Source organism: Tenrec ecaudatus, chromosome 1, assembly GCF_050624435.1.
Source record: "Tenrec ecaudatus isolate mTenEca1 chromosome 1, mTenEca1.hap1, whole genome shotgun sequence".
Taxonomy (NCBI): Eukaryota; Metazoa; Chordata; class Mammalia; order Afrosoricida; family Tenrecidae; genus Tenrec; species Tenrec ecaudatus.
The window spans coordinates 160,536,950-160,564,933 of NC_134530.1; the positions used below are offsets into that span (position 1 = coordinate 160,536,950).

A 27,984-nucleotide genomic window follows, 5' to 3' on the forward strand; every position below is an offset into this window, starting at 1 on the left:
AGACGTCCTTGACCTGGATCTGGAAGATCAGGAGGTACGCTGGCTGGGTAGGGCTGCGCCCTGAATAAATCATGTGGCTTCTGGGCGCCGGCAGTCTAGGCACCTCTGGTTCTGAAATCGTGGATGAGTAGGGCCAAGAGTCCAGGCCAGGGAAAGGTTGGGTTATGAGGGAAAATGAGACGTGACTGCGAGGGGCCCCCAGACCAGTCTCCCTCCTGCTCTGCAATTTTGCCTTGATTTAGAGAACAGCCTTTCACAAATGTATATCAAGATCGCCTACCATGGTACCCCAGTGGTTAAACTCTCGGCTGCTAACTGAGAGGCTGGGGGTCTGAGCCCACAAGCCCTGTGGTAGTCCGTACACACACACACACACACACACACACACACACAGCCTTGGGAACCCTGTCGGGGGAGTTCCGCTCTGTTTTCGCAGCGCTGTTAGGTGGCAGCATCGACTGAACAGCAATAGATTTTGGTTTTAGACCATGTGACAGGCATTGGGGGCACCATGGTCTTTGCCCTCCAGGAGTCTAGATTCTTGTGGCAGAGACAGACAGGAAATAAAGAACCCCTTCAAAAAATAGATATTAAGGAATTGATCGCAGGGATCAACCTACAACCTCCTCCCAGGGGGATGAGCAATGGAAAAGTGGGTGAGGGGTTGATGGAGAATGATGTAAGAACTTATCGAGGGTTCGTGAGGGAGGGTGGATGGGGGGGAGGGAGAATAAGTGGGGAGCTGATATCAGGGACTCAAGTGGGAAGAGAATGCTTTGAAAATGATGATTGCAGTATATATGCAAATGTGCTTGACACATGGATGAATTATGGATTGTGATAAGAGATGTAAGAGTCCCCAGTAAAGGTATATATATATATAAATAGGTACAAATACACTGAGATGAACTCTCCAAAGGGCAACTGCAGAGGCTCTATACATGGTTCCCACCTAGTTTGGAGGAAGGGCTGGCCAGGGGCATCTTCTCTGAAGAAACCAGGAGCCAAGTGAGGGCTGGACATTTCTCTTGGTGGGGAGGGCATGTGTGAAGGCAGCATTTACCGTCAGTCGAACACAGTTATAAGAAAGAACAAAATTTACATGTGCAACTTGATCTTGACAGTGGCATGTGCTTTGTGGACTTTGATTGTCCAACTTAATTCTCACAGGGCATTACATGGTGAGATAGCGTTCTACCAGTTTTTGCAGAGGAGGAAACCGAGGCTCAGAAAATTTGTGATTTTCATAAATGCAGTCAAATAAAATGTAAGCATTTGTTATTAAAAAAAAAGTAGCAATTCCCCAAGTTATATACCTCAAGCAGAGTTGGATTCTGACCATAGGCTCAGTTGGATTCTGACCATTCTGGCCAGGGCTCTCCGGCGAGCCGAGCTGGCTCTGGCTGGGGGCTTTTGGTGAACTTAGCCCTTTGCCTTCTAGTTTCTTTCCTGCACCCTGGTCTAGCCCTTGCCCATGCCATATCTTGCTGTTTGGGGTATCGGGGTCAGTGGGCGGTTAAGCCTCCTCTCCAGTGCCTGAAGAATGGAACACTGGGGGTCCTCAAGGGTCCATAGATGGGCTTTAAGGTGTCCGTGGACCTGTTGAAGTCCATGGCCAAAGCCCAGGCCTCTCACTGTCTGCTGGAGGAGACCGCTGTGCTCATTTCCTCAGATACAAACCCAGTGCCCGAAAGACAAAGAGCCACTGCTAACAACCAACTAGCCGGCTCCTCCTGCCCTGTTCCCTTCTCTGGGAAATGCTGGGAGTGCGTTTCCTCAGGAGGCTGTGTCCCCCTCCCCCCCTCCAGGCCTGGTGCTCCTTATCTTACTCTGGGGTGGGGAGGGGTGGAACGGGGTGCTGCAGGACCTGGCCAAGTTTCCTTGGCCCAGAGCTCTGCAGGGAGGTTGAATTGCCTGTGTGTGTTTCTGTCTGGCACGCCGCAGACACCGCCTCCAAGTTGGTGCTAGGTTCTGGTGGAGCCAAGCAGAAGGGTGGGGAAGTTGGGTTTTGTTTGTTTTTTCCCTTTGCCTGGAGTCTCTGCAAACAGAGACTGCCTGGAATACATCCCATATGCTATCTCTGAGCTGGGTGATGTGGATCTGGGGAGCAGGCCTGTCGGTCATCGATCGATAGTGGCCTTCCGGGGGCGGGGGTGTGTGTGGCGCATAGTCTACCCCATGGACTGGCTCACTTCAAACGTTATTTCATTTTTCCCTTAGATATTACATCCAGGTGGTTCCAAATTCAAAAGGGATTAATAGCAAGCCGGTCACTCTCTCATTCTTGTCCCTGACCCTCAAGTTTGAGGCATCCGTTTGTTTGAGTAGCCTCCCAGAAATGGGGTGGTATACTTGGAGGGGAGGGGTTCTATTTGATTTTAAATGAGTCTGGACATGGGAGGAAAGTGCCTTGTCAGGCAGGAGTGAGAGTCTGCCCTCAGGGGAGGCCCAGAGCAGAGGGACATGGTGGTATCTGTGTGCGGATAGCAAGCACACATTGCAAACTCTTGACAAAACCAAGGTACCTTACATGCTCTCGCAGAAGACACGGATTCATCTAGACCAAACTCACTGCCATTGAGTCAATTCCGACTCGTGGCGACTCTATAGGGCAGTGGTTCTCAACCTGGGGGTTGAATGACCCTTTAACAGGGGTTGCCCAATTCATCACAGTAGCAAAATGACAGTGATGAAGTAGCAATGAAAGTAATGTTATGGTTGGGGGGGTCACCACAACATGAGGCACTGTATGAGAGGGCTGCGGCATTAGGAAAGTTGAGAACCACTGCTCCAGAGTCTTTCGGGACCAGTAGCATCAGCATTTCCTGGGGGCCTATTAGAAATGCAAATACTCAGGCCCCACCCCAGACTTACTGAATCAGGACTTCTGGGGCTGGGGTCCAGCCACCTATGTTTATGAGGAAAGCCTTCCTAGGGGTTCTGTTGTGAGGAGCCCTGGTGGTGTCGTGGTTAGGAATTACGCCAATACCCAAAAGGCCAGCAGTCTGAAACCATCAGCCACTTGCTGGGAGGGCGATGGGGCTTTCTATTTCGTAAAGAGGTACAGTCTTGTAAACTCACAGGGGGAGTGTTGCCCTGTCCTAGAGGCTCATTGTGAGTCAGCATCAACTTGATGGCAGTGGGTTGGGTTTGGCTCATTAGTGATTCTGTTGGAGCTGGTGGCACAGTGGGTCACTTAGGCTGCTGAGCTCAAGGTCATCAGTTTGAAACCATCAGTTGCTCCTCTGGTGGAGAAAGACGAGCCTTTCTATTTCCGTAAAGATTTAGTCTTGGAAACCCATTGGGGCAGTTCCACTCTCCTCTGGGGTCATGATGGGTTGGAATTAACCACCCGTGGCAGTGAGGGGTGGGGCGGTGAGTGTATTGCTTGGTTAAATTCTGAGAACCTCTGTTCTATAGCGAAGGAGCTGACAAGACTTGCAGCCCCACAAAAGCTAGGTAGGTGGAGGTTTCTGGATTTCGAAGTCAAGTCTACATGGAAAGTGTTGAAATGCCTTTCTCTCTCTCCCAGGACTCCTCTTACCATGGAGCAGGCCGCCACCATGGCCGAACCCCGGGGCCCCCTCGACCACGGCGTGCAGATTCGCTTCATCACGGAGTCAGCAGGTGGTGCCGAGCCGGGCACCCTACGCCGAGCCGGGCGACGGCCAGCCAAGGACGCGAGAGCCAACAGCTATGGGGTCGCCGTGCGTGTGCAGGGCATCGCGGGGCAGCCCTTCGTGGTGCTCAACAGTGGGGAGAAGGGTGGTGACTCTTTTGGGGTCCAAATCAAGGGGTCTAACAACCAAGGGGCCCCAGGAGCTCTGAGCTCAGACTCGGAGCTCCCCGAAAACCCTTACTCTCAGGCCAAGGGTGTCCGTGCCGCCTCGCAGGGCAGTGCCTCCGATGAGGAGCCTGCGGCTGGCTGGCAAGGCAGACTCCTCCGTTCCCAGTCCCAGGCCTCCCTGGCGGGCCCTGCCCCTCTGGCCCCTAGCACCAGGAGCACCAGCCTGCTGGAGTTAGCCCCTCAGGGCACCACCCCGGGCAACACCATCGACACGGCTCCCCTGTCTTCAGTGGACTCGCTCATCAACAAGTTTGACAGTCACCTGGGGGGCCAGGCCCGGGGCCGGACGGGCCGCCGTCCACGGAAGCTGCCCCACGAGCAGCGCAAGCGGAGCCAGAGCTTGGACAGCCGACTCCCACGGGATACGCCTGAGGATCCGGAGCGGCAGTCTCCCGCTCATCTGCCCCCCGGCGCAAAGTACGACCGCTCGAGACAGCCAGCCCAGAGCCCTAGCTCTTTCAGTGGCTTGAGCCGTTCCCAACAGACGCAGGAGTGGGTCCTGCAGAGCTTTGAGGAGTCTCGTGGGAGAGCGCCAGACTCCGCTTTGCTGCAGGTTAGAACTCTCGCCTGCCTCAGCTTTCTCCCCTGCACCCCACTGGCCAGCCCCGGGAGCCCTGGCTGATAATTCAGATAACGTAGGCCTTTTCTTTTACGTCACCCAGCCACTCAGTGGGTGGTTTCCACATGCACACCATACTTTGGTGGGTGAAATTCTAAAGGAAACAGGGCCGTGAAGTCCTGGTCCACAAGTGTGGGGAGTCATTTGTCATTGCCCCAACTTTGAACTGTGGCTCTGTCGCCAACATTGGCCAGTCTGCCCCTGGTTGGGCTTGGAGGATGGGAGGGTTGTTGGCTGGTTGGGGCTCTCCCACTCAGGAATGCAACCAAGTGAGACTGCCTTTACTCTGAGACAGAACCATTCATTACAAACACCAGGGCATTGCCTAGCATAACTGACACACGCCTGGGGACACAGCTTCCCAGCTGGTGGAGCCTGCATGCCGGGGAACGTCTCATTTGCAGCAGTAGCAAGAGGAAGCCCCTGCCTGGACCTCTCCCGGCCTGAGGCACAGGCTTCAGGAGGGTTGCCTCCTGTGCCGTCATTGCAGGCTGGTTCGCCAGTTGTGAAAGGCCTTCTCGCCCAAGTGCCACTCCTCCATCTAAACCCCAAGCAGCTCTGGCCTAATCTTCCTAGTCCTTTGGGCTTCTGTCTTTACAGTTCAAATCAACCCCAGACCTCCTCCGAGACCAGCAGGAGGCAGCCCCACCGGGCAGCGTGGAGCACGTGAAGGCCACCATCTACGGCATCCTGAGGGAGGGGTGAGTAGGGCCACCCCACAGCGGAGGCACCCATCACTTCTGTGTTTCTTCTGCCTTTATCCCCTTCTTCCCTGCCCTTGGCCTCATCCCGGCCGCCTCTTTCCTGGCTAACCATTGCCTCTGCTCTTTCGCCCTCCAGAAGTCCTGAAAGTGAAACCTCTGTGAGGAGGAGGGTCAGTTTGGTGCTGGAGCAGATGCAGCCTCTGCTGGTGAGTGGCCTCTCCTGGGCGGGGACCAGGGCCAGGGGCAGAGCCTGGAGGCCCTGGCCTCACTCCCCTCTCCCTGCCCATGTCTCTGGCAGATGGCCTCTCCTGATCCTTCGAAGGCCTTGGCAGGGCAGGGCGAGCTCACCCGAAAAATGGAGGCACTACAGCAAAAGCTGGATGAAGAAGTGAAGGTGAGGAGAGGTTGAAGATAGGGGGGCAATGATGGTCCCCAAGGCAACCGCCTGGACTTGGAAGTAGACTGGACTGGCGCCTCTGAGGGCTGGGAGCAGCCCTCTGTGTCCTATGAGGCAAGAGGCGGGCACGATGCCAGCGAGGACTGAGGGCTCACCGAAGCTCAGAGAGGTGGCACAGGAGGGGCCAGTGACTCCCCATTCCATTTCCTCGTCTCTGCCTCCTTATATGTCAAATGCCGAAGTCACAGACTCCAATCGCTCTGTTCACTGGGGGAGTTTAATCACTTATAACATCACTGATGATGACAAAAGTAGTAGCTGCCCTTTATCGAATATGATTTTTGTATTAGGCAGTACCCTGGCTAACGTGTCATCCAGGCATTCTGGAGTCATTTGTGATAATTAAGTGAATGTCGTTTTGGAGGAGTTAAATAACTAAGGTCCATTTCAGTCCAGAGCCTATGTATCTTATTTATATTTATATTTCATGCCACTTCCACCCCACAATATTCATATTGCCTGGCATGTCATTGGTGCTTAGTGAGAGATAATTGGTGGGTGCTGGAGCAGTCCAGTGAGCCTTGCAGTTGGCAGCCTCACCCCTAACCGACAGCACCACCAGGGCTCCTGGCTTGACATACAGCAAACATTTAATGCACGTTAGGCCTTCCCAGCGCCTCTCCCTCTGAGCGGCTTTGCCCACCCTACCAGCCGCGATCTTCTCCTTTTCTTTGTCCAGAAGCGGCAGAAGCTCGAGTCGTTCCGGATGGGGCTGGAGCGGCGGCTGGAGGAGCAGGCCGAGGAGTGCAGCCGACTGCAGGAGCTGCAGGAGCGGAGGCAGGGGGAAGCCCAGCAGAGCATCAAGGAGTGAGTGGACCGTCCGGTGCCTGGGAGGCTGCTAGGCAAGGCCTGCTGGAGCTAGATGCCCATCGCTGAGCCAGATGCTAGGGCTGGATGCCCTGAGCTAGATGCTCAGGGAAGCAGAGGAAACCTCCAGAAGCTAGAAGAGGCAGAGACGACTTAAAGCCAGAATCTCTTTACCCTCTTGGCCGGGTGGGTTATGTAATGGTTAGAGCCCCATTGGGCTGCCTTTGTGGCTCGTGGTTTTCATCTGTAACGTGGGCGTGTAAGTGCTGGCCACACAGAGAAGTGTGGGCTTCCCTCGTGCAGTGGACGCTGTCACTGTGAGTACTTGGGGGCAGGCACTGGCGTCCACCAGGGAGCCAGGCAGATCAAGAGCCCTCCTCCTTCTAGAAACTAGGTTTCTAGAAAAGAGCACGAGTAATAAAGGTGTCAGGTAAGCAACCTGCAGAGGGGATGCCGAGCAGAATAAAGTAGGTTGACAGTAAAAAAAAAGGTGGTCAGAGCAGGGCCTCTTGGAGACAGGAAGGAATACTTGAAAGATAGGTAAAGTTTTCAAAGCCCCCTGACACATATTGTTACATATGTGTTCATTCAAAAAAAGGTTACATATTGTTAACTCTTAGACTCCAGAACATGAAGCTCCTGCTGGACCAGGGCGAGCGGTTAAGACATGGACTGGAGAGCCAGGTGATGGAGCTGAAGAACAAGCTGAAACAGGCCCAGGGGCCAGAGCCTGCTAAGGAGGTGCTGATGAAGGTAAGAGCCGGCATGGGGGTCTTTACACCTGGAGCATCCTCATGTCGCGCACCCACAGTTTCTCCCGAGTCCGGGGAGCAGCTGACTTATTAAGGATTCCCATTAGTGTGCTTTTAGGCAGACCCAGTGGTGGAGTGCGGTGGGCTGGGCTGGGAGCCCAGAGCAGTGGGTTTCCTTGCTGTAACTAAGCATCCTGACTGGCACATAGAAGGTGCTCAGTAAGTATTTTGTTTGCAGGATGAAAGAACAGGTGGATAGACGATCCTCATGTGGCCACCTTCTGCTTCCACCCTCCTTCTCCCCAGGACTTGCTAGAGACCCGGGAGCTTCTGGAAGAGGTCTTGGAGGGGAAACAGCGGGTCGAGGAGCAGCTGAGGCTGCGGGAGCGGGAGTTGACAGCCCTGAAAGGGGCCCTGAAGGAAGAGGTGGCCTCCCGTGACCAGGAGGTGGAAAACGTCCGGCAGCAGTACCAGCGAGACACAGAGCAGCTTCGCCGGAGCATGCAGGATGCTACCCAGGCATGTGCCAACAGCAGGGTCTGGGCCACCCACATGGACACAGGCCGGGATGGAGCCTGCCTTGGGGTCTTGAGACTGCCATTTTGGTTTTTTCATGATTGTAATTGGCAACTCACCATATAGAACACATGGGAGATGTAGTGAGAACCTGGGCTAGAAACCGTGACAGCAGAGCACAGGCCAGAGTGCGATGAGGGTGTATTGTGGCCAGGTGGGGAAGAGACTGGGAGGTTTCCTTTAGATGAAGGGGCAGGGTGTGACTTGGGAGGGCCTTCGGCCGGTACTGCACCTGGTACCACTGGGGTTCCAGGCTGGCAGGGTGCCTTCTGGGCCTGAGCGCCCCCTCTACGCACCGATATCTTGGTTCAAAGTGAGCTTTCCCTCTCGCGCCCCTTCCCTAGGACCATGCAGCCTCGGAGGCTGAGAGGCAGAAGATGTCATCCCTGCTTCGAGGCTTGCAGAGGGAACTGGAGGAGAGCTCGGAGGAGACGGGCCACTGGCAGAGCATGTTTCAGAAGAACAAGGAGGAGCTTAGAGCCACCAAGCAGGAGTAAGGGTTCCCTCGTTCTCCCCACGCCCCCTCCCTGACTCTCCGCATCTGCCTGCCTTTGAGGGTTGGTACCCAGTGAGCCGGCCTCGAGACCAGTGACTTGAACTTGTTCCCTCTTCCTGGATTCAGACTCCTGCAGCTGCGGATGGAGAAGGAGGAGCTGGAAGAGGAGCTCGGGGAGAAGACGGAGGCCTTGCAGAGGGAGCTGGAGCAGGCCCGGGCAGGTGCTGGGGACACGCACCAGGTGGAGAAGCTCAGGAAGGTACTTGCAAGGTGGCGGGGAGGAGGTCGGTTGTGGTGAAAGGCACCGACCTTCCTCACTTTCTCACCAAGGCGGCCTAACCAATAGGCACGTCTACCTGGACTTAAAATAAGTGGAGCTCACGCAGGCTTAACGGGGCTCACGCTTCCAGTCTGCCCCTCTCAGGTGGAGTTGCTCACTATGAACTAATTAGCAGCATCTCTCGGTTGGAATTGCTCGCTTAAGAACTATTAAGCTCAGGCACAACTTGTTTGTTGGGTCATCTACCCCTGCTACCCAGGAGGGCCGCCACCCCGCTGTGGTGTCTCCGGTGTGCTCGGTTTGCAGGCCCCACCCTGCCTGCCCATGCTCAGCTGGAGCTCCGGCACACGCCGTCCACCCCAGCAGAGCTCGTCTCTCTCCTGGCTGAGCAGAAACATTTCCAGCAGAAAGCTCCCCGAGGCCAGCGTGGAGCAAAGCCAGCAGACAGTTGGCAGCCTCCCAAGAGACCTCCTGGTAGCAGCATTGGGTTGGATTTTGAAAACCCCAGGGTCATTTTTGTAGGCTCAGACCCTTCATTAAGTCGGCATAGCAAGAATTGGCGCTCTCAGAAAGGACTCAGGAGCTACACGAGTGAAGTCAGTGTTTACAGTTCGGAGGCCAGATTATTAACTTAATAACGAATCACAAGAACTATTGTCACATGAACTGGAAAGTTTGTGTTGGCCTGGCCAGCTGACCTACATGGGAAGCCAAATTGTAATCTGAAGGCTGTTTAAGAGTACAGAATCGGGGCTCGGGGACGGCGCTCCCAGGGTTCCGTCTGTGCATCCCTGTGGTTAGCACGGCCCTCTGATGGGCCTGCAGCACTTGACGTTTGGGATAAGAGTTGTCCTCTTTAAAAAAAATTTTTTTTTAAAGAAAATCCTCATTTTATCCTCCAATGAATGCCAGATTTTTATGTACGATATATCCAATGATCCTAAAATTGAAGGTGAATGTATGAATCATTTCTTCATAATCCTTTAGTGTTTTCATTTAATAGGGATTAATAGGACAACTAATTTTTTTAGACAACTTTGAAAAGCGTTTCCATTCATTATGGAGACGGGCATTTTTGGCCTCCTATTGTCCTAACCACACGGTTAGCTCTTTAAACTCACCAGCCACTGCTCAGGAGAAAGTGGGGGCTGTCTGTTCCCCTTAAATGTTCACAGCCTTAGAAGCCTGCACCGGACACCATGAGTCAAAGTAGACTTGACGGCATTGGATTTGGTTTTATTTGGAGGATTCTTCTAGATCTATGTTTCCTTGGTTTGTTCAATGGGTGCTTGGTTAGCAAGTTAATTGATCAGTGCTTGTCTGTCATGTCCTGGCAGTGTAAGTGGTTATGTTTTGGACTGTAATCTGCAAGGTCAGCAGCTCGAAGCCACCAGCATGCTCCATGGAAGGAAGACGGGGCTTTCTACTCCTATACAGAGTTACGGCCTCAGAACCTCACAGGGCCAGTTCTACCCTGACCCTCCTGGTTGCTATGAGTCAGCATTGACTCAATGGCAGTGAGTTTGGTTTTTGGTGTTTATTACATCTGCCCCTATAAAACTGACTAATTGTATAGGCAAGCCAATGATAATTACATATATTTTCTAATTTTATTGCGGTAAATTATGTGTAACAAAAAATGTGTTTTAATTACTCATGTATTAACAACAGTGACCTTAATAGGCTAACTGCATTATGTGACCATGACCACTATCCATTTCTAAATGTTTTTCATCACCCTAAACCATAGGTTCCCAAACTTATTTAGCCTGCCACCCCTTCAGATCAAAAACAAAAGCGACTCTGCTCCCTTGGCAAGGAAAATCTTTTGCACTGTAGCCATAATCCAGGATACAGTGTGCCCATCTGTTGTTGCAGCCCCACCGGACCGTTCCAGCACCCACCAAGTGGTGGTATTGCCCACTTGGAAACGTGGCCCCAGACAGAAACTTAGTACTCGTTAAGCAAATTAATTATATTTGTAAACAAGTAAAGAAACATAACTACGGGATGATTTTTCCAGAGAAATGAAATTCTGAACGTACAAAAAATATGGAGAAAAGATTAAGTTAAAGTGTGGTTGGTCTGGTGGTGTTATTATGCAATGTAAAATTTTAGTTTCTCAACGAAGCTCCTGAAAGTGGTGATGAGGAAACTATGCGAACATTTTGACTATATTGTTTTGAAGTTATCAAGAACCAGGGAGCGTGTGAAGTCTGTAAACTATACCAGCTGACACAGTGAACGGGGACCTACCTCTGGACAAGCGCCGTTAATTTCTCAACTTGGGGAATGCTCAAGAGCTAAAAGGCATTAAGTAGTGAGCCACGGTGGTGCTGTGGGTTAAAGGTAGGCAGTTCAAATCCACCAGAAGAATAGGCTTTCTTCTCTTATAAAGATTTACAGTCTCAGAAACCCTCAATAGGGTCTTAACCAGAATCGACACGAGGCAGTGGGTTTTCTTGGGTTTAGTGTTTTATTTGCGTCATACATTACATGTATTTTATCAAGATTAAAATCAGTAAACAAATTATACATTATATAAACTTACTAAGTCTAACATGGACTATACGTTGCCGTTTTTTCTTTTGTAATGAGTTTTTTTAGTGTCTGGCCTTGAAGACTTACTATATATTATTATGTGATTCTTTAGACTAATTGGGTTCTTTCTGCATTTTTCAAGTAGCTAATAGCTAAACAATTAGAATCAAGCTCATTTTGTTTGATATATGTCAGAGCAGCACCAGCCTTTATTGTGCTACATCTTTACGTTTTCAATAATTTTGAAATCAGCCAATTCCCTTTTCCAGCACAGGGCTTGTTTCCTTTGTGTGGCTTTGGCCTGTTGTTTGTGTACTCACTGTTGTATTTGACAATCCATCATTGAAGAAAATTAGGTCCCAAAGCTTTGCTGCCTTATTTTTTTGAACAACTGCCTGATTCTTTCACAGCCACTGCCCTATTTTACCTTTGTACCAGCAGTATGTGAGGGTTCCAAGTTTTCCACATCTTCACCAATACTTGTTATCTGTTCATCTCAGTGGGTATGAGCCAGACAGAGTACCTGGTAGCAGAGTGGGTTATGCATTTAGGCTACTGACCTCAAGATTAAGATGTTCGAAACCACTAGCTCCTTCGTAAGAGAAAGACAAGGCTTTCTACTCCTGTAAAGAGTTATAGTTCGTTTTTGAGTTTTTGCATGGATATGAAGTAGTATCTCATTATGATTTTAATTTTCTTTTGCTAATTACTAATAATGTTGGGCATCTTCTCATGATTATTAGTCAGGAATTTTATCTTTAGATAAATGTCTATTCTGATCCATTGCTCATTTTATAACTGTTTTTTTATAATTATTGGGCTGCAAGTGTTCTTTAAATGAGGCAGAGCTTGCATTCTAGATAAAGCTCCCTTATCAGATACATGATTTGCAAATATTTTTTCCACTTAATTTTGTGGATTATCATTCTACTTTCTCAATTGTGTCTCTCCCCCGCTTTCATAACTTCTTTTAATTGTTTATTTAAATAGTTTTATTGGGATATAAACCACATATCATAAAATACAATTGTAAAATTATAAGAGTTGTACAATTCTTAGCACATCAATTTTAGAACCGTTTCTTCTTTCTTGTCCTCCTTGTTATTAGCTCCCCATTGCCCCCCAACCTCCCTTCAGTCCCGCAAAGAAACCATGAATCCAGTTACTGTCTCTATAGATTCACCCCTCCTGAATTTCAGTACTGGAAGACATACAAAACACAAGCAAAGAAACAAAACAGCTAACAACAATATCAAAATAAAATAGATAAAAAATTAATAGGAAAATATAAGCAGCAAATATTCGCAACTAGAACAACTTTAAAGTGAGGTAAAAGGGAGATCAAATATTACATTTTAATCTGACAGCATCTTGCATAATCCCCTTTGCCATGCACTCTGTATGACATCCAGTCTTTTCACACATACCCCTGCTCTGTGTTCAAAGAGAATTCACTTGAGGCTCAATCTGTGTGCATTTCCACTTCACTTAAAAAAATGCAACTTTTATTTATTTTTTAAAATCATTTTATTGGGGGCTCATGCAACTCTTCATAATCCATACATCCATCCATTGTGTCAAGCACATTGGCACATTTATTGTCATCATCATTTTCAAAACATTTTCTTTCTACTTGAGCCCTTGGTATCAGCTCCTCATTTTTTTTCACCTCCCTCCCCCACCCTCTCTTCCTCACAAACCCTTGATAATTTTAAATTATTATTTTTTTCATGTCTTCCACTAACCGGTGTCTCCCTTCCCACTCTTTTCTGTTGTCCATCCTCCAGGGAGGGAGTTATATGTAGATCATTGTGATCCGTTCCCCCTTTCTCCCTCCACCTTCCCCTTCCCCTGGTATCGCTACTCTCATTATTGGTCCTTAGGGGTTTATCTGTCCTGGATTCCCTGTGTTTCCAGCTCTGATTTGTACCAGTGTACATGCTCTGGTCTAGCTGGATTTGTAAGGTAGAAAATTGGGATCCTGATAGTGGAGGGAAGGAAGCATTAAAGAACTAGAGGAAAGTTGTACGTTTCATTGGTGCTATACTGCACCCTGATTGCCTCGTCTCCTCCCCACGACCCTTCTGTAAGGGGATGTCCAGTTGCCTACAGGTGGGCTTTTGGTCTCTACTCCGCACTCCCCCTCATTCACAATAATATGATTTTTTGTTGTTTTATGCCTGATTCCTGATCCCTTCGACATCTTGTGATCACACAGGCCGGTGTGCTTCTTCCATGTGGCTTTGTTGCTTCTCAGCTAGATGGCCGCTTGTTTATCTTGATACAGCTTTTAATTGATTCAAATAGGGGCTCAAATAAGATGTTACATTTTAACCTACTATATGTACTGTTATCCTCTCGTCTGATAACCAGGCTGCTCACACCCTCCACTATGGTCAGAGGATTGGTTTATGTGGAGGAGACACTGCGTGGATTTTGGGCTGCCACTGGCCTTCTGTAAACTGATTGTTTACAATCAAGTGTGTCTTTGATGCACAGAAGTTTAAAACTTTGATGAAGTCCAATTTACACATTTTTCCCTTTGGTTGTTTGTGCTTTGTATTTCATACCTAAGAAACTCTTGTCTAATCCAAGTTCACAAAGGAACGAGGTTTTCTTTTTAAACATAAATAATGTACTGTTTAACATCTTTGATCCCATTTGAATTGGTTTTTGTTTTTAGGGTGAGGTAGGCATCCAAATTCATCTTTTGTCACCATCTGCTAGAGAACTTAGACCCCACTTCATGGGCTTGGCACCGTTATTGCAAATAAACTCTGGGTTTATTTCTGGACCTTATTTCTATTTCACTGGTCTAGTAGGATACTTTTAAAATTTTGTGGAAAAATAGAATTAAAAGGTAATGGATTTTTCCCAAGTTTTGGAATCATATATATATGTATTATGTATATATATTTCTTTTTTAGTTCAAGGATTGTTTGTTGACCTTTAGGAGTGTTTTCCTTTCCAGTCTGTTGGGGTACCACGCCCTGGCCCCAAAGTCCACCTTCAGCATTCCCTGGGGACCTCACTGCTCCGTTCCCTTGCTGTTCCGCGGCACTCCCCCAGTGCTTTGCCTCGGTGTGGCGGGATCAGGTCGGGCGCAATTCCCATGCTGTGTCTCCGGTGCTGTCCCCCGCAGGGCCATGGGTCAGTGAGGGGCTTCATGTCTCATAGTGGGACTGGCCATGTGGTCCTCTCCGTGGACTGGCTGCTCTAATTGGGGTCATCGTCCTCAGGGCCTGGTGGGCCAGGATGTGCTCCACTCTCTCCTACTTCCCCTTCATCTGCTCCCATGTGTGTATATATATTTCTAAAACAATATATATATTGTTTTTGTTGAAAATACATAGGAAAACATACATCGTTGTCACAACATTGGTTACATTCTTCCCATTGTGTCACCGTCCTTGCTATCTCTACTTCTGGTGTTTCACCACTAGTGACCATGACCGTGGCCTCTGTCCTCTCAGCTGCTCCTTGTGTTCCTGAACTGCTGGTGTCCATGGGATCTAAGATAATCTTCAAAAGCGTGTGCAGCTCACGGCCAGCATGTGTTACTAATTGAGCTCAACTGTGTAGTTAAAGATGACTTCATGGGATAAGCGTGGCTCAGGTTTAAAGAAGATTAACTCTGGGCCATAGATCTGGGGGATCTACCCATTTCCAATGGGCTCAGTACATCTGCCTTCTATAAGAATTTTGAAATTCTGTTCCATATTTTCCCCTCTTTTGATCAGAATCTATTGAGCCCTCATGACCTTTGAATCAAGTCTCAGAAGTGTTGAACCATTTGGATGTCTAGCTAGCATGAAAACCATGGCTAGAAGCTATGTGATTTTCGTATTTAATGATCCAAGGGAATCTTAATTAGGGACAAGCTGTGCCTTCCACTAGTTCCCATTCATATACAACGCATGCCCCATGCAAGCCTCCACCTCTCCCTTTTCACTTATGTAGCTCCTACCTGCACTGATGGAATGCCACCTTCTTCCTCCCCTCTTCCCAAATTTATTTATCCATCTGTCCAGGCTTAGTAGTGTCCTCTTGACCTTGACATCTTTCCAAGCAAGAGTTCTCCCTTTGAACTCTGTGATTAGTCTCTTGTTCACTTTGCCTTTGATGAACTCCCTTATTCATTCTTCACCATTTCTGCCTACTAAATTCTGGGCCCTACTGGATTACCTGATCTGGAAAGGCAGGGGCTGTGTATGCCCCCTCCTTATCCCTGTGGTGTGTCACAGTGCTGGTGCTTGGTATCCACACAGCTGGTTTGAATACAGCGGGGACTGTGGCCTTGCTGAGCTGTTGGCAAGCACCCCAGGGCTCCAATTTCTTGATCCCAAGGTAAACTTTAAAATCTTTTAACATACGATAAAACTCACTCTTGGTGAATTTTACACAGTTCTAGGTCATTGACAAATACAATCCCTCCCCACCCCCGAAACCAAACCATACCATGACCCCAAGCCAATTCTGATTCATGTTGTTCAGTGTCATCGAGGCAGTTCTGACCCATAGCAGACCTTGGGCACACAGAACAGAACACTGCCCGGGCCTGCCCCCTCCTCACCACTGTTCCTGTGCTGGAGCCCATTCTAGCAGCACTGTGTCAATCCATTCTGGTTCAGAGTAACCCTTTCTAGAGCTTTTGAGACTGTGAATCTTGGCAGGAGCAGACAACCTTACGGAGCAGTGGGTGGGTTTGAACCACTGACCTGGTGGTTAGCGGCCAACATCTGGGCAGCTTTAGGGCTGCATATCCATTGCTCACATCAAGTTACAGAGGAGTTCCAACCGCCCTGCAAAAATTCCTCCCCATGTCCTTCTGCGGTCAACCCTTCTCTGGATGTGAGAGCACTGATTAGTTAGGCTTTTATAGAATATAAAATGACATAAAGTATGGTAGCTTTTTTTTTTACAGGGCAGTTTGATTTAGCAAAAATCTAGCCAGTGCTTGTTAATACTAAAATCTCTCTGTTAAGCAGCAAAGGCCTGAGAGACTCCTCAGTGATATTCTAGGACCAGACGTGGCGCATGAGGGATGCTTGTACCCAGTCCGGCTCTCAGTGCCCTGCCACCATTCCCCCTCCGTCCTAGGAGCTGCGCCAGACCCAGGAGGAGCTCCAGGAGCTGCGGGCAGAGCGGCAGAGCCAGGAGCTGGCCGGGCGGCACCGCGAGCGAGAGCTGGAACAGCAGCTGGGGGTCCTGAGCGGGCAGGCAGACCGTGGCCGGGAGCTGGAACAGCAGAACCTGCAGCTGCAGAAGACCCTCCAGCAACTGAGGCAGGACTGTGAAGAGGCTTCCAAGGCAAGGGGAGTGGGCACAGGGCACACGAGGTGGAGGCTGAGGGGTCTGGAGGGCTGATGAGCCAGAGGGCATGGAAATGGCCTCTCGTGGGTATGTACCAACCAGGCCCTCGATGCCAAGTGTGTGGTGCAGACTAGCCAGGAGTTGGCATGCAGGAGGCAGCTGTGTGCCCTTCTGTCCTCCAGGGGCGGGTTCTCAGGGTGGCCTCCGGCTGGCACCACCACCCTCCCTTTCCCTGGAGGAGCACGCCCTGCCCCGTGGGCCCAGCGGTCTGAGCCTCCGCTCTCCGACCCGTCCGCAGGCTAAGGTGGCAGCGGAAGCGGAGGTGTCAGTGCTGGGGCAGCGCCGGACAACAGTGGAAGCAACGCTTCGGGAGACCCAGGAGGAAAACGACGAGTTCCGGCGCCGGATCCTGGGTCTGGAGCAGCAGCTGAAGGAGGCGCGAGGCTTCGCTGAGGGCAGGGAAGGGGTGGAGGCACGACTTCGGGACAAGGTGCAGCGGCTGGAGGTCAGTGCAGCTGCGGGCCTTGCTGCCTTCTCTTCTGGTTCGGTCCATGGGCACCCATGTTATATTATCCTTACGGACTGCTTATCCTGACTTTGACCGTGGCCTTGTACCCGCAGTGGACTGTGGGGAGGATGGTCCGCCTCTGCACTGGCTTCTCTGCCTCTGTCTTCTGCCCTTGCCTTGCACTCTGTCTCTACGTTGTTTTTAAACTGGCCCGTTTGCTCTGCCCTCAGATCGCTCTCTCCCTTCCCTCCACCTGCCCAGTTACCCAGTTACCAGTAAGTCCAGTCTGATGTGAGATCACCCCAAAAGCTGCTGTGTTAGTCTGGGTAGACTTGAGAAACAGATTCGTAGACACTCATATGTGCATAAGAAAGAACTTTATATAAAAGAACAATTGGATATTGAGAAAACATCCCAGCCCAGTACAGATTAAGTCCATACATCCCATATGTTTGATACCAATCTATAAATGCCTCTTCACACTCACAAAACACATGCAATGACACTAAGAGCAGGAAGATCACAACCCAGTGAGTGCAAAGTCTTCTGGATCCAGTGGTGGTAGAAGCATCTCAGCGCTGACGGGTCTCCATGTGGCTCTTCCGGCTCCAGAGCCCTGGCTGCTTCAGCGGAGCTCCATCAAGCTCGTCATCAGCAAAGTCTCGTGGGGAGTGAGTGAGTGTCCCGCCTCCAGTGAGCTATTTATCTCCTTAGCACCTCCAGATGAGGTCATCCAGCTGCAACCTGACTGACAGGCTAAACTCCACCCCTTCACTCTTAATACTAACATATTGACAACAGATTGTGTAACTACCACAGCTGCTTTTGGTGTGGGGGGGGGAAGGTGGTAGATCACCAGGCCTTTCTCTTCCAAGGTGACTAGTTCAGTGTTTCCCCAATGGGCGATACTGGGGGCGGGGACTGGAATGATTCAGCAGGGTTGTAAGAGTAGACACTACACTTTATCCTGGATCATGGATTATAGGATACAAGTTTTTAAGCACCTGGGGTACTGAGTGATTTTTTTTTTTTCCTGAAAAAGACACGGCCAAATAACTTTGGGAACCTCTGCTCTAGCTAGACCTGAGTTGCCAACCTTCCAGTTAGCATCTGGCTTTGTCAGTTTTTACTGTGCAGTAGCTGGAGCACAGGGTTTCTATTCCAGATCTTGATCTTTGTATTTAGCAATTTAAGCAACTCATCAAACCTCCCAGTAGCCCCCCCTGCTCCCCACCCCCACTTTTGTGCTCTTCATGTAGGACATTATCTTCTCCTTCGTCCCAGGTAGCACCTGGCTACCCTGGTGGCATAGTGGGTTACACGTAGCAAGGTCAGCAGTTCAAACCCGCCACCAGCTCCATGGGAGGAGATGAGGCTTTCTACTCCCGTAGAGAGTGACCGACTCAGAGACCCACGGGCCGTTTTCCCCGGTCCTAGAGGGTGGCTGTGCGTCAGCATGGACCTGGCGGCAGTGAGTTTGGCTTGGACCCTGCAGCTTTTTGTTCTCTTTCCTTCCTTTCTCCTTCCGCCTCTTGTAACCATCAAAGTCTGTGTCTCTTGGTCAGACAAACCTTTATCTTGATTTTTTAAGACGTATGATTCTCTTTATTTACATTATGGTGTAAAATTGAGTAAAAATATTGCTATCAGGAAAAATGAGATAATTACTATAACAGCATTGGAAAAATGTCACATATATTGTTGTTAAGGTTTGTGGGTGTGATTTATATTATATATATATATATATATATATATATATATATATATATATATATATATATATATATATATAAAATCGTTTTATTAGGGGCTCCGACAACTCTTTTCACAATCCATATGTACATCAATTGTGTAAAGCACATTTGTACATTCATTGCCCTCATCATTCTCAAAACATTTGCTCTCCACTTTAAGGCCCTGGCATCAGCTCATTTTTCCCCTCCCTCCCCGCTTCCCCCTTTCTCATGAACCCTTGATAATTTATAAATTATTATGTTGTCCTATGTCGCCCTGTTCAACATCTCCCTTCACCCACTTTTCTGTTGTCCGTCCCCTAGGGAGGAGGTTATATGTAGATCCTTGTAATCGGTTCCCCGATTTTTTTTTAACCTTTCATAACATGGTCTAAAAAATATTTGTCCTTTTGTGATCGACAACCTTCACTCAACGCAGTGTTCTCTAAATCCATCCGTGGCACGAGGTGCTCTGTGGTTTCATCACTCTCCGTTAACATCCGTGTGTGTGTGTGTGTGTGTGTGTGTGTGTGTGTGTGTGTGTGTGTGTGTGTGTGTACCAGAGTTCCTCTGTCCAGGTCTGGTCTTCCACGGCGGGGCGTTGAGGTGGCTTGCATCTTCTTGCTGTCGGGAACAGTGCTGCGGTGGGGAACAGGACACCCAGCATCTAACTGCATCTCGCTGCAGCTTAACCCCATCTGAACGTCACCCACGGAAGACGCCCCTCCTCCCTGCCTTCGGATCCTTGAGCCCAAGCGTTCGCTCTTTCCAGCCTGACCCTGTCCCCCCACGTCCTCCCTCTCAGGCAGAGAAGCAGCGGCTGGAGGAGGCCCTGAACACGGTGCAGGAGGAGGAAGGGAGCCTGGCAGCAGCCAAGCGGGCTCTGGAGGCCCGGCTGGACGAGGCCCAGCGGGGGCTGGCCCGCCTGGGGCAGGAGCGGCAGGCACTGAACCGGGCTCTGGAGGAAGAGGGGAAGCAGCGCGAGGCCCTCCGGCAGGGCAAGGCCGAGCTGGAGGAGCAGAAACGTCTGCTGGACAGGACTGTGGACAGACTGAACAAAGAGGTGGGCCCCTAGGGAGAGACTCGGTGCAGACAGAAGCCTGGCCGAGGCGCCTGGGCGAAGGAACTCCGAAGTGAACCAACTCATTGCTGAGGTGGCTGTGACCACACGTTCTCAGGACGGCCTCCTTGCCCTGTTGCTCCTCCTCTTTGACCTCCCCCATGCCCTTTATCCACTTGCTCCTGGGAGAATCCCCCAGGCAGGGATATTTGCCACTTTAAAGCCTATAAGCCAGTGGTTCTCAACGGTGGTCTTGACCCCTTTGGGGGGGAGGGGGCCGAGCGACCCTTTCACAGAGCTTGCCCGATTCCTAACAGTAGCAAAATGACAGTTTTGCAGTCGCGACGAAAACAGTGTTCTGGTTGGGGGTCCCCAGCACATGAGGAACCGCATGAAAGGGTGGCGGCTGAGGAAGGCTGAGAACCGCTGCTCCAAGCCCTACACACAGGCCTCTTCATCGGTAGCATGTTTTCTTGGTGGAGAGGAAGGAGAAAGCAAAAAGGGAAATAAGTGGTTGGGGGGGGATGAGGGTCTCCTCCAAGTCTCCTGCCCCTTTTTTCTCCCCCGATCTCTTACTCGATAAAGTAAGAGCGGGGCTTTATTTCATCCACTCAAGAAGGCGCATCTGAAATGGGGTGGTGGCTTGCCGTCGTGCAGTGGGCAGGAGGGTCTTTCTCGGGGTGTCTCTTACGACAGCTGATGTCCTAGGTTCGCTGGAATTGGGGTTCTTTCAGGCTTGCTTTGTGTCAGGCACTGGGCGAAGTCCTTTCCGTACTTTGATGAACTAAGGCACCGTGTGCCCAATCCCGTGAACGCACGCAATTCTCACCACCACCTGTGAGGTAGGCGTCATTGTTAGTGGCTGCTTTACAGATGGAGAGCTGAGGCCCCCAAAGGATAAGTCACTGGCCTCTTCTCACACAGCTGGTTGGTGGCAGAACTGGGACTTGACCCCAGGCAGCCTGGTTCAGGAAGGAGCAGGCTCGGGACTCAGGGCAACTCTTGAATATGTGAGTCGAGACGGTGGCAGCGTCGGTGCTGAGAGCGTGTTGCTCTGCTTTCAGCTGGAGCAGATCGGGGGGGACTCTAAGCAAGCCCTGCAGCAGCTCCAGGCCCAGCTGGAAGATTACAAGGAAAAGGCCCGGCGCGAGGTGGCAGACGCCCAGCGCCAGGCCAAGGATTGGGCCAGCGAGGTTGAGAAGACCACTGGGGGACTGAGCCGGCTGCAGGAGGAGGTAGGAGCTAAAGAGTCACCCTTCGGTGGCAGGAGGGTGGGAAGCATCCCCATGTCCTTGGTTTGAAGACGTCATTGGTTGCCTTTTGGTCAAATCTGTGTCCTGGGGCCCGGTTTAAGGGTAACTGCTTGCGGTGACATACTAAAGTTGGAGGTGGGGTGGCGTGGTAGCCCGCTTGGCTACAGACATTGCCAACTGCACTCAGTACCACCATTCATAATGATCATAATCTCTGGGCGTGGGGCTCAGGATCAGCTCAAGTTTTAATAGCTCCCCAGGTGATTCCAACTTGTGTAGACATTTTTAAAACGTTAGGTTGAGCTGCTTTTTGGTCTTTCTACCGTTTGGCAGTTCAATGGGTCTCAGTGATAACGACTACTTCTCTCCCCGGGGCAGACGCGCCCCCCCCAAACGCCCAGCCTCTGGCTTCTCACTCCAGGCACTGCCGCTCTTTGCCCCTTTGCTCAGGCCCAGCGGCTGCGGCAGGCCTTGCAGGCGTCCCAGACCGAGCGGGACACGGCCCAGCTGGACAAGGAGCTGCTGGCCCAGCGACTGCAGGGGCTGGAGCAGGAGGCAGAGAACAAAAAGCGCTCCCAGGACGACAGGACCCGGCAACTGAAGGGCCTCGAGGTGAGGACATATCGGGCTGAGCAGAGGGGGTGTGGGGGGAGATGGGGGGGAATGACTGGTTCTGGCACAGGTGGGACCCACCATGGGGAAAAGAATGCAGACACTCCTGTACTAAAACCTGAAAACTCACTGCCAGCAAGCGGCTCCCAGCTCCTTCGACTCTATAGGACAGGCGAGACTTGCCCCAGAGGGTTTCCCAGGTTGTCGACCTTCAAGTGAAACACATGCTACATCTTTCTGCCTTGGAGAAGCTCTCGGGGGTAAGCTGTGGCCCTCTGGTTCACATTTGAGCACTTTCACCACAGCGTCACCAGCGCTCCTCTTGCTCTGCTAGGAACTGGCCACTGACGGCCCACAGCTGATGGGTCTCAATGGCTGTAATGTTGGCAACAGCGTTGACTTGACGAGGAGCCCTGGCGGCGTAGTGGTTATGGGTGGTGGGGCTGCTAACCACGGGTCAGTAGTGAGAAGCCACCAGCCGCTCCAAGGGAGAAAACCGAGATTTTTCTGCTCCTGTAAAGAGTGGCAGGGCCTCCCGAGGCACCATAGCGCTATGAGATCCTCGCTCCACCTGCTCCTGGGTTACCGGGCTAGCTGCGCATGCTCCTGGGTTACCGGGCTAGCTGCGGGCTGGAGCATGCCATCCGCATGCTCCTGGAGTTCACCAAGACAGCTTCTGAGGAGAAGCCCTTGCCTGTGATCGAAGCCAATAACTGGATCTGAAATTCAATCAAGCTAGACCTGGACTTTCCTAATTTGCCCTACCTGTGGATGGGAAGGCCAAGATCATCAGGGCAGTGCCATCTTGCGCTACATCGCTCGCAAGGACGCTGTGTGTGGTGAGGCAAGAAGAGAAGATTCAGGCGGACAGCCATGGAGAACCAAATCATGGATTTCCGCGTGCAGCCTCTCCGGATGTGCTACGACCCTGACCATGACAAGGGGGAGCCTCGGAGCTTGGAACAGTTGGCTCCCGGGGAAATCCTCCTGGTTTGCATGGCAAAAGCTCACCTCTGTGGACTTCCTCACCTGTGACGCCTTAGCCCAGAACTGCATGTGTGAGCCCTAGTGCCTGGGTGAGTTCCCCAATCTGAAGGCTTTCATGTGCCCTTTGGAGGCTTTGGAGGGAATGGCTGCGTCCATGCAGTCTGATCTTCAAGGTGCCCACCAGCAACACGGTGACCCAGGGGGCAGCCAGAGGGGCCAAGCAGGAGGCCGAGCTTGTGCTACTTGCTTTGCAAGGCCTTTGGGTGCCTTGGGAAACAAACTCACTGCCATTGAGGCAATGCCGACTCATAGAGACTCTATCGCACAGGCAGAACTGCCCCTGTCGGTTTCTGAGACTGCGAGTCTTTATGGGAATAGAAAGCCTCATCCTTCTCCCATGAAGCGGTTGCTGGTTTCAAACTGTTGACCTTGCAGTTAGCAGCCCAGTAACCACTAAACTACCCCCAATAAGGAATGGCTTCTGGGGTTTGTCTTCCAGGCAAAGAGCACTAATGAGAACACGCCTCACTCCCCTTTAATGCCATACCTGGCCAGCAGAGAGCACTAGCTCCATGCTGGCTCTTGGCAGGGACTGGGATTAAGAGGTTGTGGAGATGAGTGTTACCGCCTGGAAAACTCACAGGGGTAGCTCTGCCCTGTCCTGTAGTCTCACTCTGAGTCAGTATCAATTCAATGGCAGGGAGTCGGGATTTTTCGGTTGGAGATGAGAGCACATCTGTGGAGGCCAGGGTCTGAGTGTCTCAGGGTCTGGCATTTGGGGTCGTGTTAACCTGTTTTCCCTTTTGCTGCAGGAAAAAGTCTCCCGGCTAGAAGCAGAGTTAGATGAAGAGAAGAACACGGTGGAGCTACTGACGGACCGGGTCAATAGAGGGCGGGACCAGGTAACCGCCTCCTTACTTGAGCCCGTCTGGATCTGTTTCTGGCTGTAGAACCTGCCCTCCCAGCTTTTATAGTCCAGAGAGCCCTGGCTATAGAATCCACACATGGGTGGCTCTACCTCAGGGTGCTGTGTGCTTTGGGAAGGGCCGGTGGGCTTTCTTGGGTGGAAATGAGAGGAAGCAGGTGTCCTGGTGGCCCAGCCTACTCTCGGGCCTCCTGTGGCTCAGAAGGGACGTGGTTGCTGGTGAGACCAAGAGGCACATGCTGTTCTTTGGGCTCCTCCCCCTGAAATTGGCTGTGGTTCCTTAATTGCTTGGACAATATTGGGTTTGGGGTTCAGAGACCCTCCCACAGTTACCCTGCTGCCCTTGCTCCAGCTGCGGTTCGTCTGCGGCCTCCCCAAGTCTGGCTCTTTGTACCTGCCCCGACCAGGTGGACCAGCTGAGGACAGAGCTTTTGCATGAGAGGTCTGCTCGGCAGGATCTGGAGTGTGATAAAATCTCCTTGGAGCGACAGGTGAGGGGGCAGAAGAGGGGAGTCCCAGTCCCATGGAGCTGGGTAGACTGGCAGTGGAGTGCCAACCATGGGGCCTTCCTGTCTCTCAGAACAAGGACTTAAAGGGCCGGTTGGCCAGCTCAGAAGGTTTCCAGAAACCCAGTGCCAGCCTTTCCCAGCTTGAATCCCAGAATAAGGAATTGCACGAGCGACTGCAGGCTGAAGAGAGGTGACGCGAGCTTGTCCTTCCACCCCTCACCCCCCTCTTTGTGTTCTTTTCCTGTGGGCTTTCCCCACCCTCTCCCTCAGACAGGGCCAACTGGGGATCTCTTTTTCCTTGATTGACAGCAGAGGGAGTGGTAGGAATGATCTCCATCTCCCCAGTTCCGTGTTCTGCCCTGGGCTCTTCCCCGTTTAGTGGTGGGGTTCGGGACTGAGGGGAACCCCTGGATGCAGTCGGGGACCCAGGTATGGGTTCGTTTAGAAATGGCATCGGCCATGAACATCCCACTACCCCGTTGCCGTAGGGAGAAGACAGTTCTGCAGTCCAGCAACCGGAAGCTGGAACGGAGAGTTAAAGAGCTGTCCATCCAGATTGATGATGAGCGACAGCATGTCAACGACCAGAAAGACCAGGTAGGGACGTCCACCCAGGTCGTCAACCATGTGGCAAGCACGCACTGTGTGTTCACTTGAAGGCAAGGACACCCCTCATCTTCTGTCTTCTGCACGCTGATACTTTTAAAATAAATAAATAATAAGCACCGGGAGATGAGATAAGAAGCAGCTAGGAAGTTGGGCTTTCTGGAAAACTGTTGCATGGATTCCAACCTCTGAAGGCCCGTGTGTGTCAGTCGAGCCGTGTTCCATAGGGTTTGGAAGTAGAGCTCCAGGCTTTCTTTCCACGGCCTCTGGAGCAGTGGTTCTCCACCTTCCTGATGCCGCGGCCCTTTCATGCAGTGCCTCGTGGTGGGGACCCCCAACCATACTGTTATTTTCATTGCTACTTCGTGACTGTCATTTTGCTACTGTTACCAACTGTCACGTAAGTATCTGATATGCAGGATGCATTTTCGTTGATGCACATTGAACATAATGACAGCATCGTGATGAATCACAAAAACAATATGTAATTTTATGTTGTGAAACATTTATTTCTAATGACAAATAAATGACATTTTGTCTTGAAGCATGGGTAGCAGTCTTCACACCGGTACTTGTATGTGGGCCGACCCGCCTGGAGACGGATAGAGGAGCGGTGTCTCGGTTCCTAAGACCATCAGAAATATGTGTTTTCGATAGTCTTCGGCAACCCCTGTGAAAGGGTCGTTTGACTCCCAAAGGGGTCACGACCACAAGTTGAGAACCGCTGCTCTTGATGGACCTCAGTTTGTGGGTTAGCAGACAAGCACATTAACTGCGTGTAAACCTCCACCACTCCCCACCCCCCACCCCACTCCCGCCCCGGGACAAGGCTCATTGTAGCCAGCACATGCGTTGAGTGTTTCTGGCATGCTAGGTTCTCTAAGCATCTGCACTCAGAAATCCTCAAGACACCCTACGAGGTGAGGGCAGGTATTGCCTGGTCAGCAGGTGAGGAAACTGAGGAAGGGACGGTGAGGGCGCTTGCCCTTGGTTAGAACATTTCCAGAGAACAGTAGTCCTTGGTCAAGAGTGCTTCAAGGGAGGGCCCCAGGCCAGGTGGCGATGCTTTCCTAACGTGGGGGCTTGGTGTCCTTCCAGCTAAGCCTGCGGGTGAAGGCTTTGAAGCGGCAGGTGGATGAGGCAGAGGAAGAAATTGAGCGGCTGGACAACCTGAGGAAGAAGGCCCAGCGGGAACTGGAGGAGCAGCATGAGGTCAACGAGCAGCTCCAGGCCCGCATCAAAACCCTGGAGAAGGACTCCTGGTAGGGCTGCCCCACCGCGCAGTGGGGCTCTCCTTAAGGAGGGGCTTTGTGGATAGTCACGGATTCCCGCCTCTTCGTAGCTCCCCATCTTATAGGCCCCGCCTCCGCCCAATTCTCTGAGTAGTTCGGGCATCGTGTGAGTAGCTTTAGGCCCCAGAAGAATGGGAGTTACTGTAGTGTTACAGGCTGAGCTGCAAACCCACAAGATCAGTCATTGCAAACCACCAGCTACTCTGAGGGAGAAAGATGAGGCTTTCCACCCCCATAAAGAGCCGCTGTCTGGGAAACCCACAGGGGCAGGCAGTTCTCGCCTGTCCTGCAGGGTCGTTATGAGTCAGCATGGCCTTGGTGGGAGTGAGTTTTTGAGTTTAGTATGAAAGGGGTGGCTGGTGGCTTCCTCATTTCTTCTACTCTCCCTCCCTCACCAGTATCCCCCTCTCTCTTGTTTGTTTTTAATTATTTTATTGGGGACTCTTATAGCTCTTTTTTAAAAATCATTTTATTGGGGGCTCATACAACTCTTATTACAGTCCATACATACATCCATTGTGTAAAGCACACCTGTACATTCATCGTCCTCCCCCTCTCTCTCGACGCAGGCGCAAAGCTGCTCGCTCAGCTGCTGAGACGACCCTCAAACATGAAGGACTAAGCTCAGATGAAGAATTTGACAGTGTCTACGATCCCTCGTCTATCGCATCGTTGCTCACAGAGAGCAACTTGCAGACCAGTTCTTGTTAGCTGATGGGGCCACCGGGGCCCAGACACCAGGCCTGAGGGCTAATGTGGTCCGTCCTGTTGTGCCCTGTCTTGTGCACTTTGCCCAGCCTTGCATGGCTCCTTCCTGTAGGTGGCTCATAGGAAGAGGCCTGATTGATGGTTTTAAAAAAAAGATCTGAGAGCTAAGCTGATGGACGGACTTTTCCTTCCTCTGGAGGTGCGAGTATTTTAGGCCAACTAAGTCCTTCCTTAATTGCCTGCCCTTCCCGGTTCCCCCTCTTGGAAGGATTCTCAGCATATGGGCTGAGGAGGACTGAGCAGGATATGAGGGGATAGACATTGCCATGTATATATGTGCATATATATAAAGTTGTATTTCATCAGCTTTTAACCTTAAAGGCTCAGGGAAATGCCCTATGTGATTCTGCTTCCTTGATTCCTCACACCCATTTCCCTCCCTCTCTGGACGGGCGGGGAGGGGGGCACATTGTGGGTCATGGACATGCTAATGTGATTCTACCCACTTCGCATTTGCTTCTCTTTGCACAGTTATGGGGCTCGCGAAGTGGTCCTCATACCCCTCCCCTTCCTCTCCGGCCTGCAGATCCAAGGACTCTCCTCTTCCTTCCCATCTTCTCCATTTCTACCTTCCCTCTTGCCTCTCAGTGCCTACGCCAGGGGGGAGACGATAAGGCAGCTCTTCTTGCCTTTTGTACCTGCACATTCATACCTCTCCAAAGACCAGTCTCTGCAACATGGGTCCTCAGTCTTCCCTTGGCTGCCCCACTGACTGGCCCGGAAAGCTCCCGGCTTCTCTACCCACCAGCCCCTCCAGGAGGGACTTCAGTTGGGCTGTGATCGAGGGGGTGGGGTCCCTGGTTCTGTTCAGGGTCTCTGTCCCACCCCCTCTTCTGTCACTACGAATGTGATTATAACGTGATTACCCCTGGGAACCCTGACAACTGTTTATATACGATTTAAAGCAAAGGTCTTAATCCCTGTGGCCTTCATTGTGGCTTCCCTGGCCAAATCTGTGTCCCACCTCCATAGAGAACCAACGGCCTTCATTATCTTGGGGTTGGCCCTAATTCAGGGCTTCCTGCCTGGGGCCGACTCTTGACTATAGAACCGGGAAGAGGCAATAGAGGCTTTAGTTCTCTCTTGGATTTTGGGGAGAGCCAAGCCTTGGTGGGGTGGAGGCAGTGGGGATGATTCACTTCTCTCATTTCCTAAGCAGGCTCTGTAGGAAGCTGGGGAGAGGAGGAGGGCCATGCTCAATGATGACTTGTAATTTCATGATTTTCAAAAATTCATCCATTCATCTGCAAATCAGATCTTCTCAATTCAATCCAGCTGGGAGTTTATTTTAAATCATATATTAAAATTATATATCTATACCAAAGTTCTTGGCTCATCT

General features: G+C 51.1%; 1 protein-coding gene and 1 pseudogene across 1 annotated transcript; both read left to right on the forward strand.

Moving 5' to 3' along the window:
- The first annotated feature begins 3,538 nt into the window (after nucleotides 1-3,538).
- On the forward strand, nucleotides 3,539-27,891 carry CGN (cingulin). Its single transcript, XM_075540344.1, has 20 exons — nucleotides 3,539-4,400; nucleotides 5,067-5,167; nucleotides 5,307-5,376; nucleotides 5,469-5,564; nucleotides 6,307-6,434; nucleotides 7,055-7,187; nucleotides 7,493-7,705; nucleotides 8,107-8,255; nucleotides 8,385-8,517; nucleotides 16,180-16,398; nucleotides 16,691-16,897; nucleotides 19,439-19,696; nucleotides 20,758-20,928; nucleotides 21,397-21,558; nucleotides 23,358-23,447; nucleotides 23,878-23,961; nucleotides 24,051-24,169; nucleotides 24,468-24,576; nucleotides 25,684-25,847; nucleotides 26,447-27,891. Exons 1-20 carry the CDS (start codon nucleotides 3,546-3,548, stop codon nucleotides 26,586-26,588), a joined length of 3,603 nt encoding a protein of 1,200 aa, XP_075396459.1. The 5' UTR covers nucleotides 3,539-3,545; the 3' UTR covers nucleotides 26,589-27,891.
- Nucleotides 22,159-23,058, forward strand: LOC142429247 (glutathione S-transferase Mu 5 pseudogene; annotated as a pseudogene).
- Nucleotides 27,892-27,984: the final 93 nt, after the last annotated feature.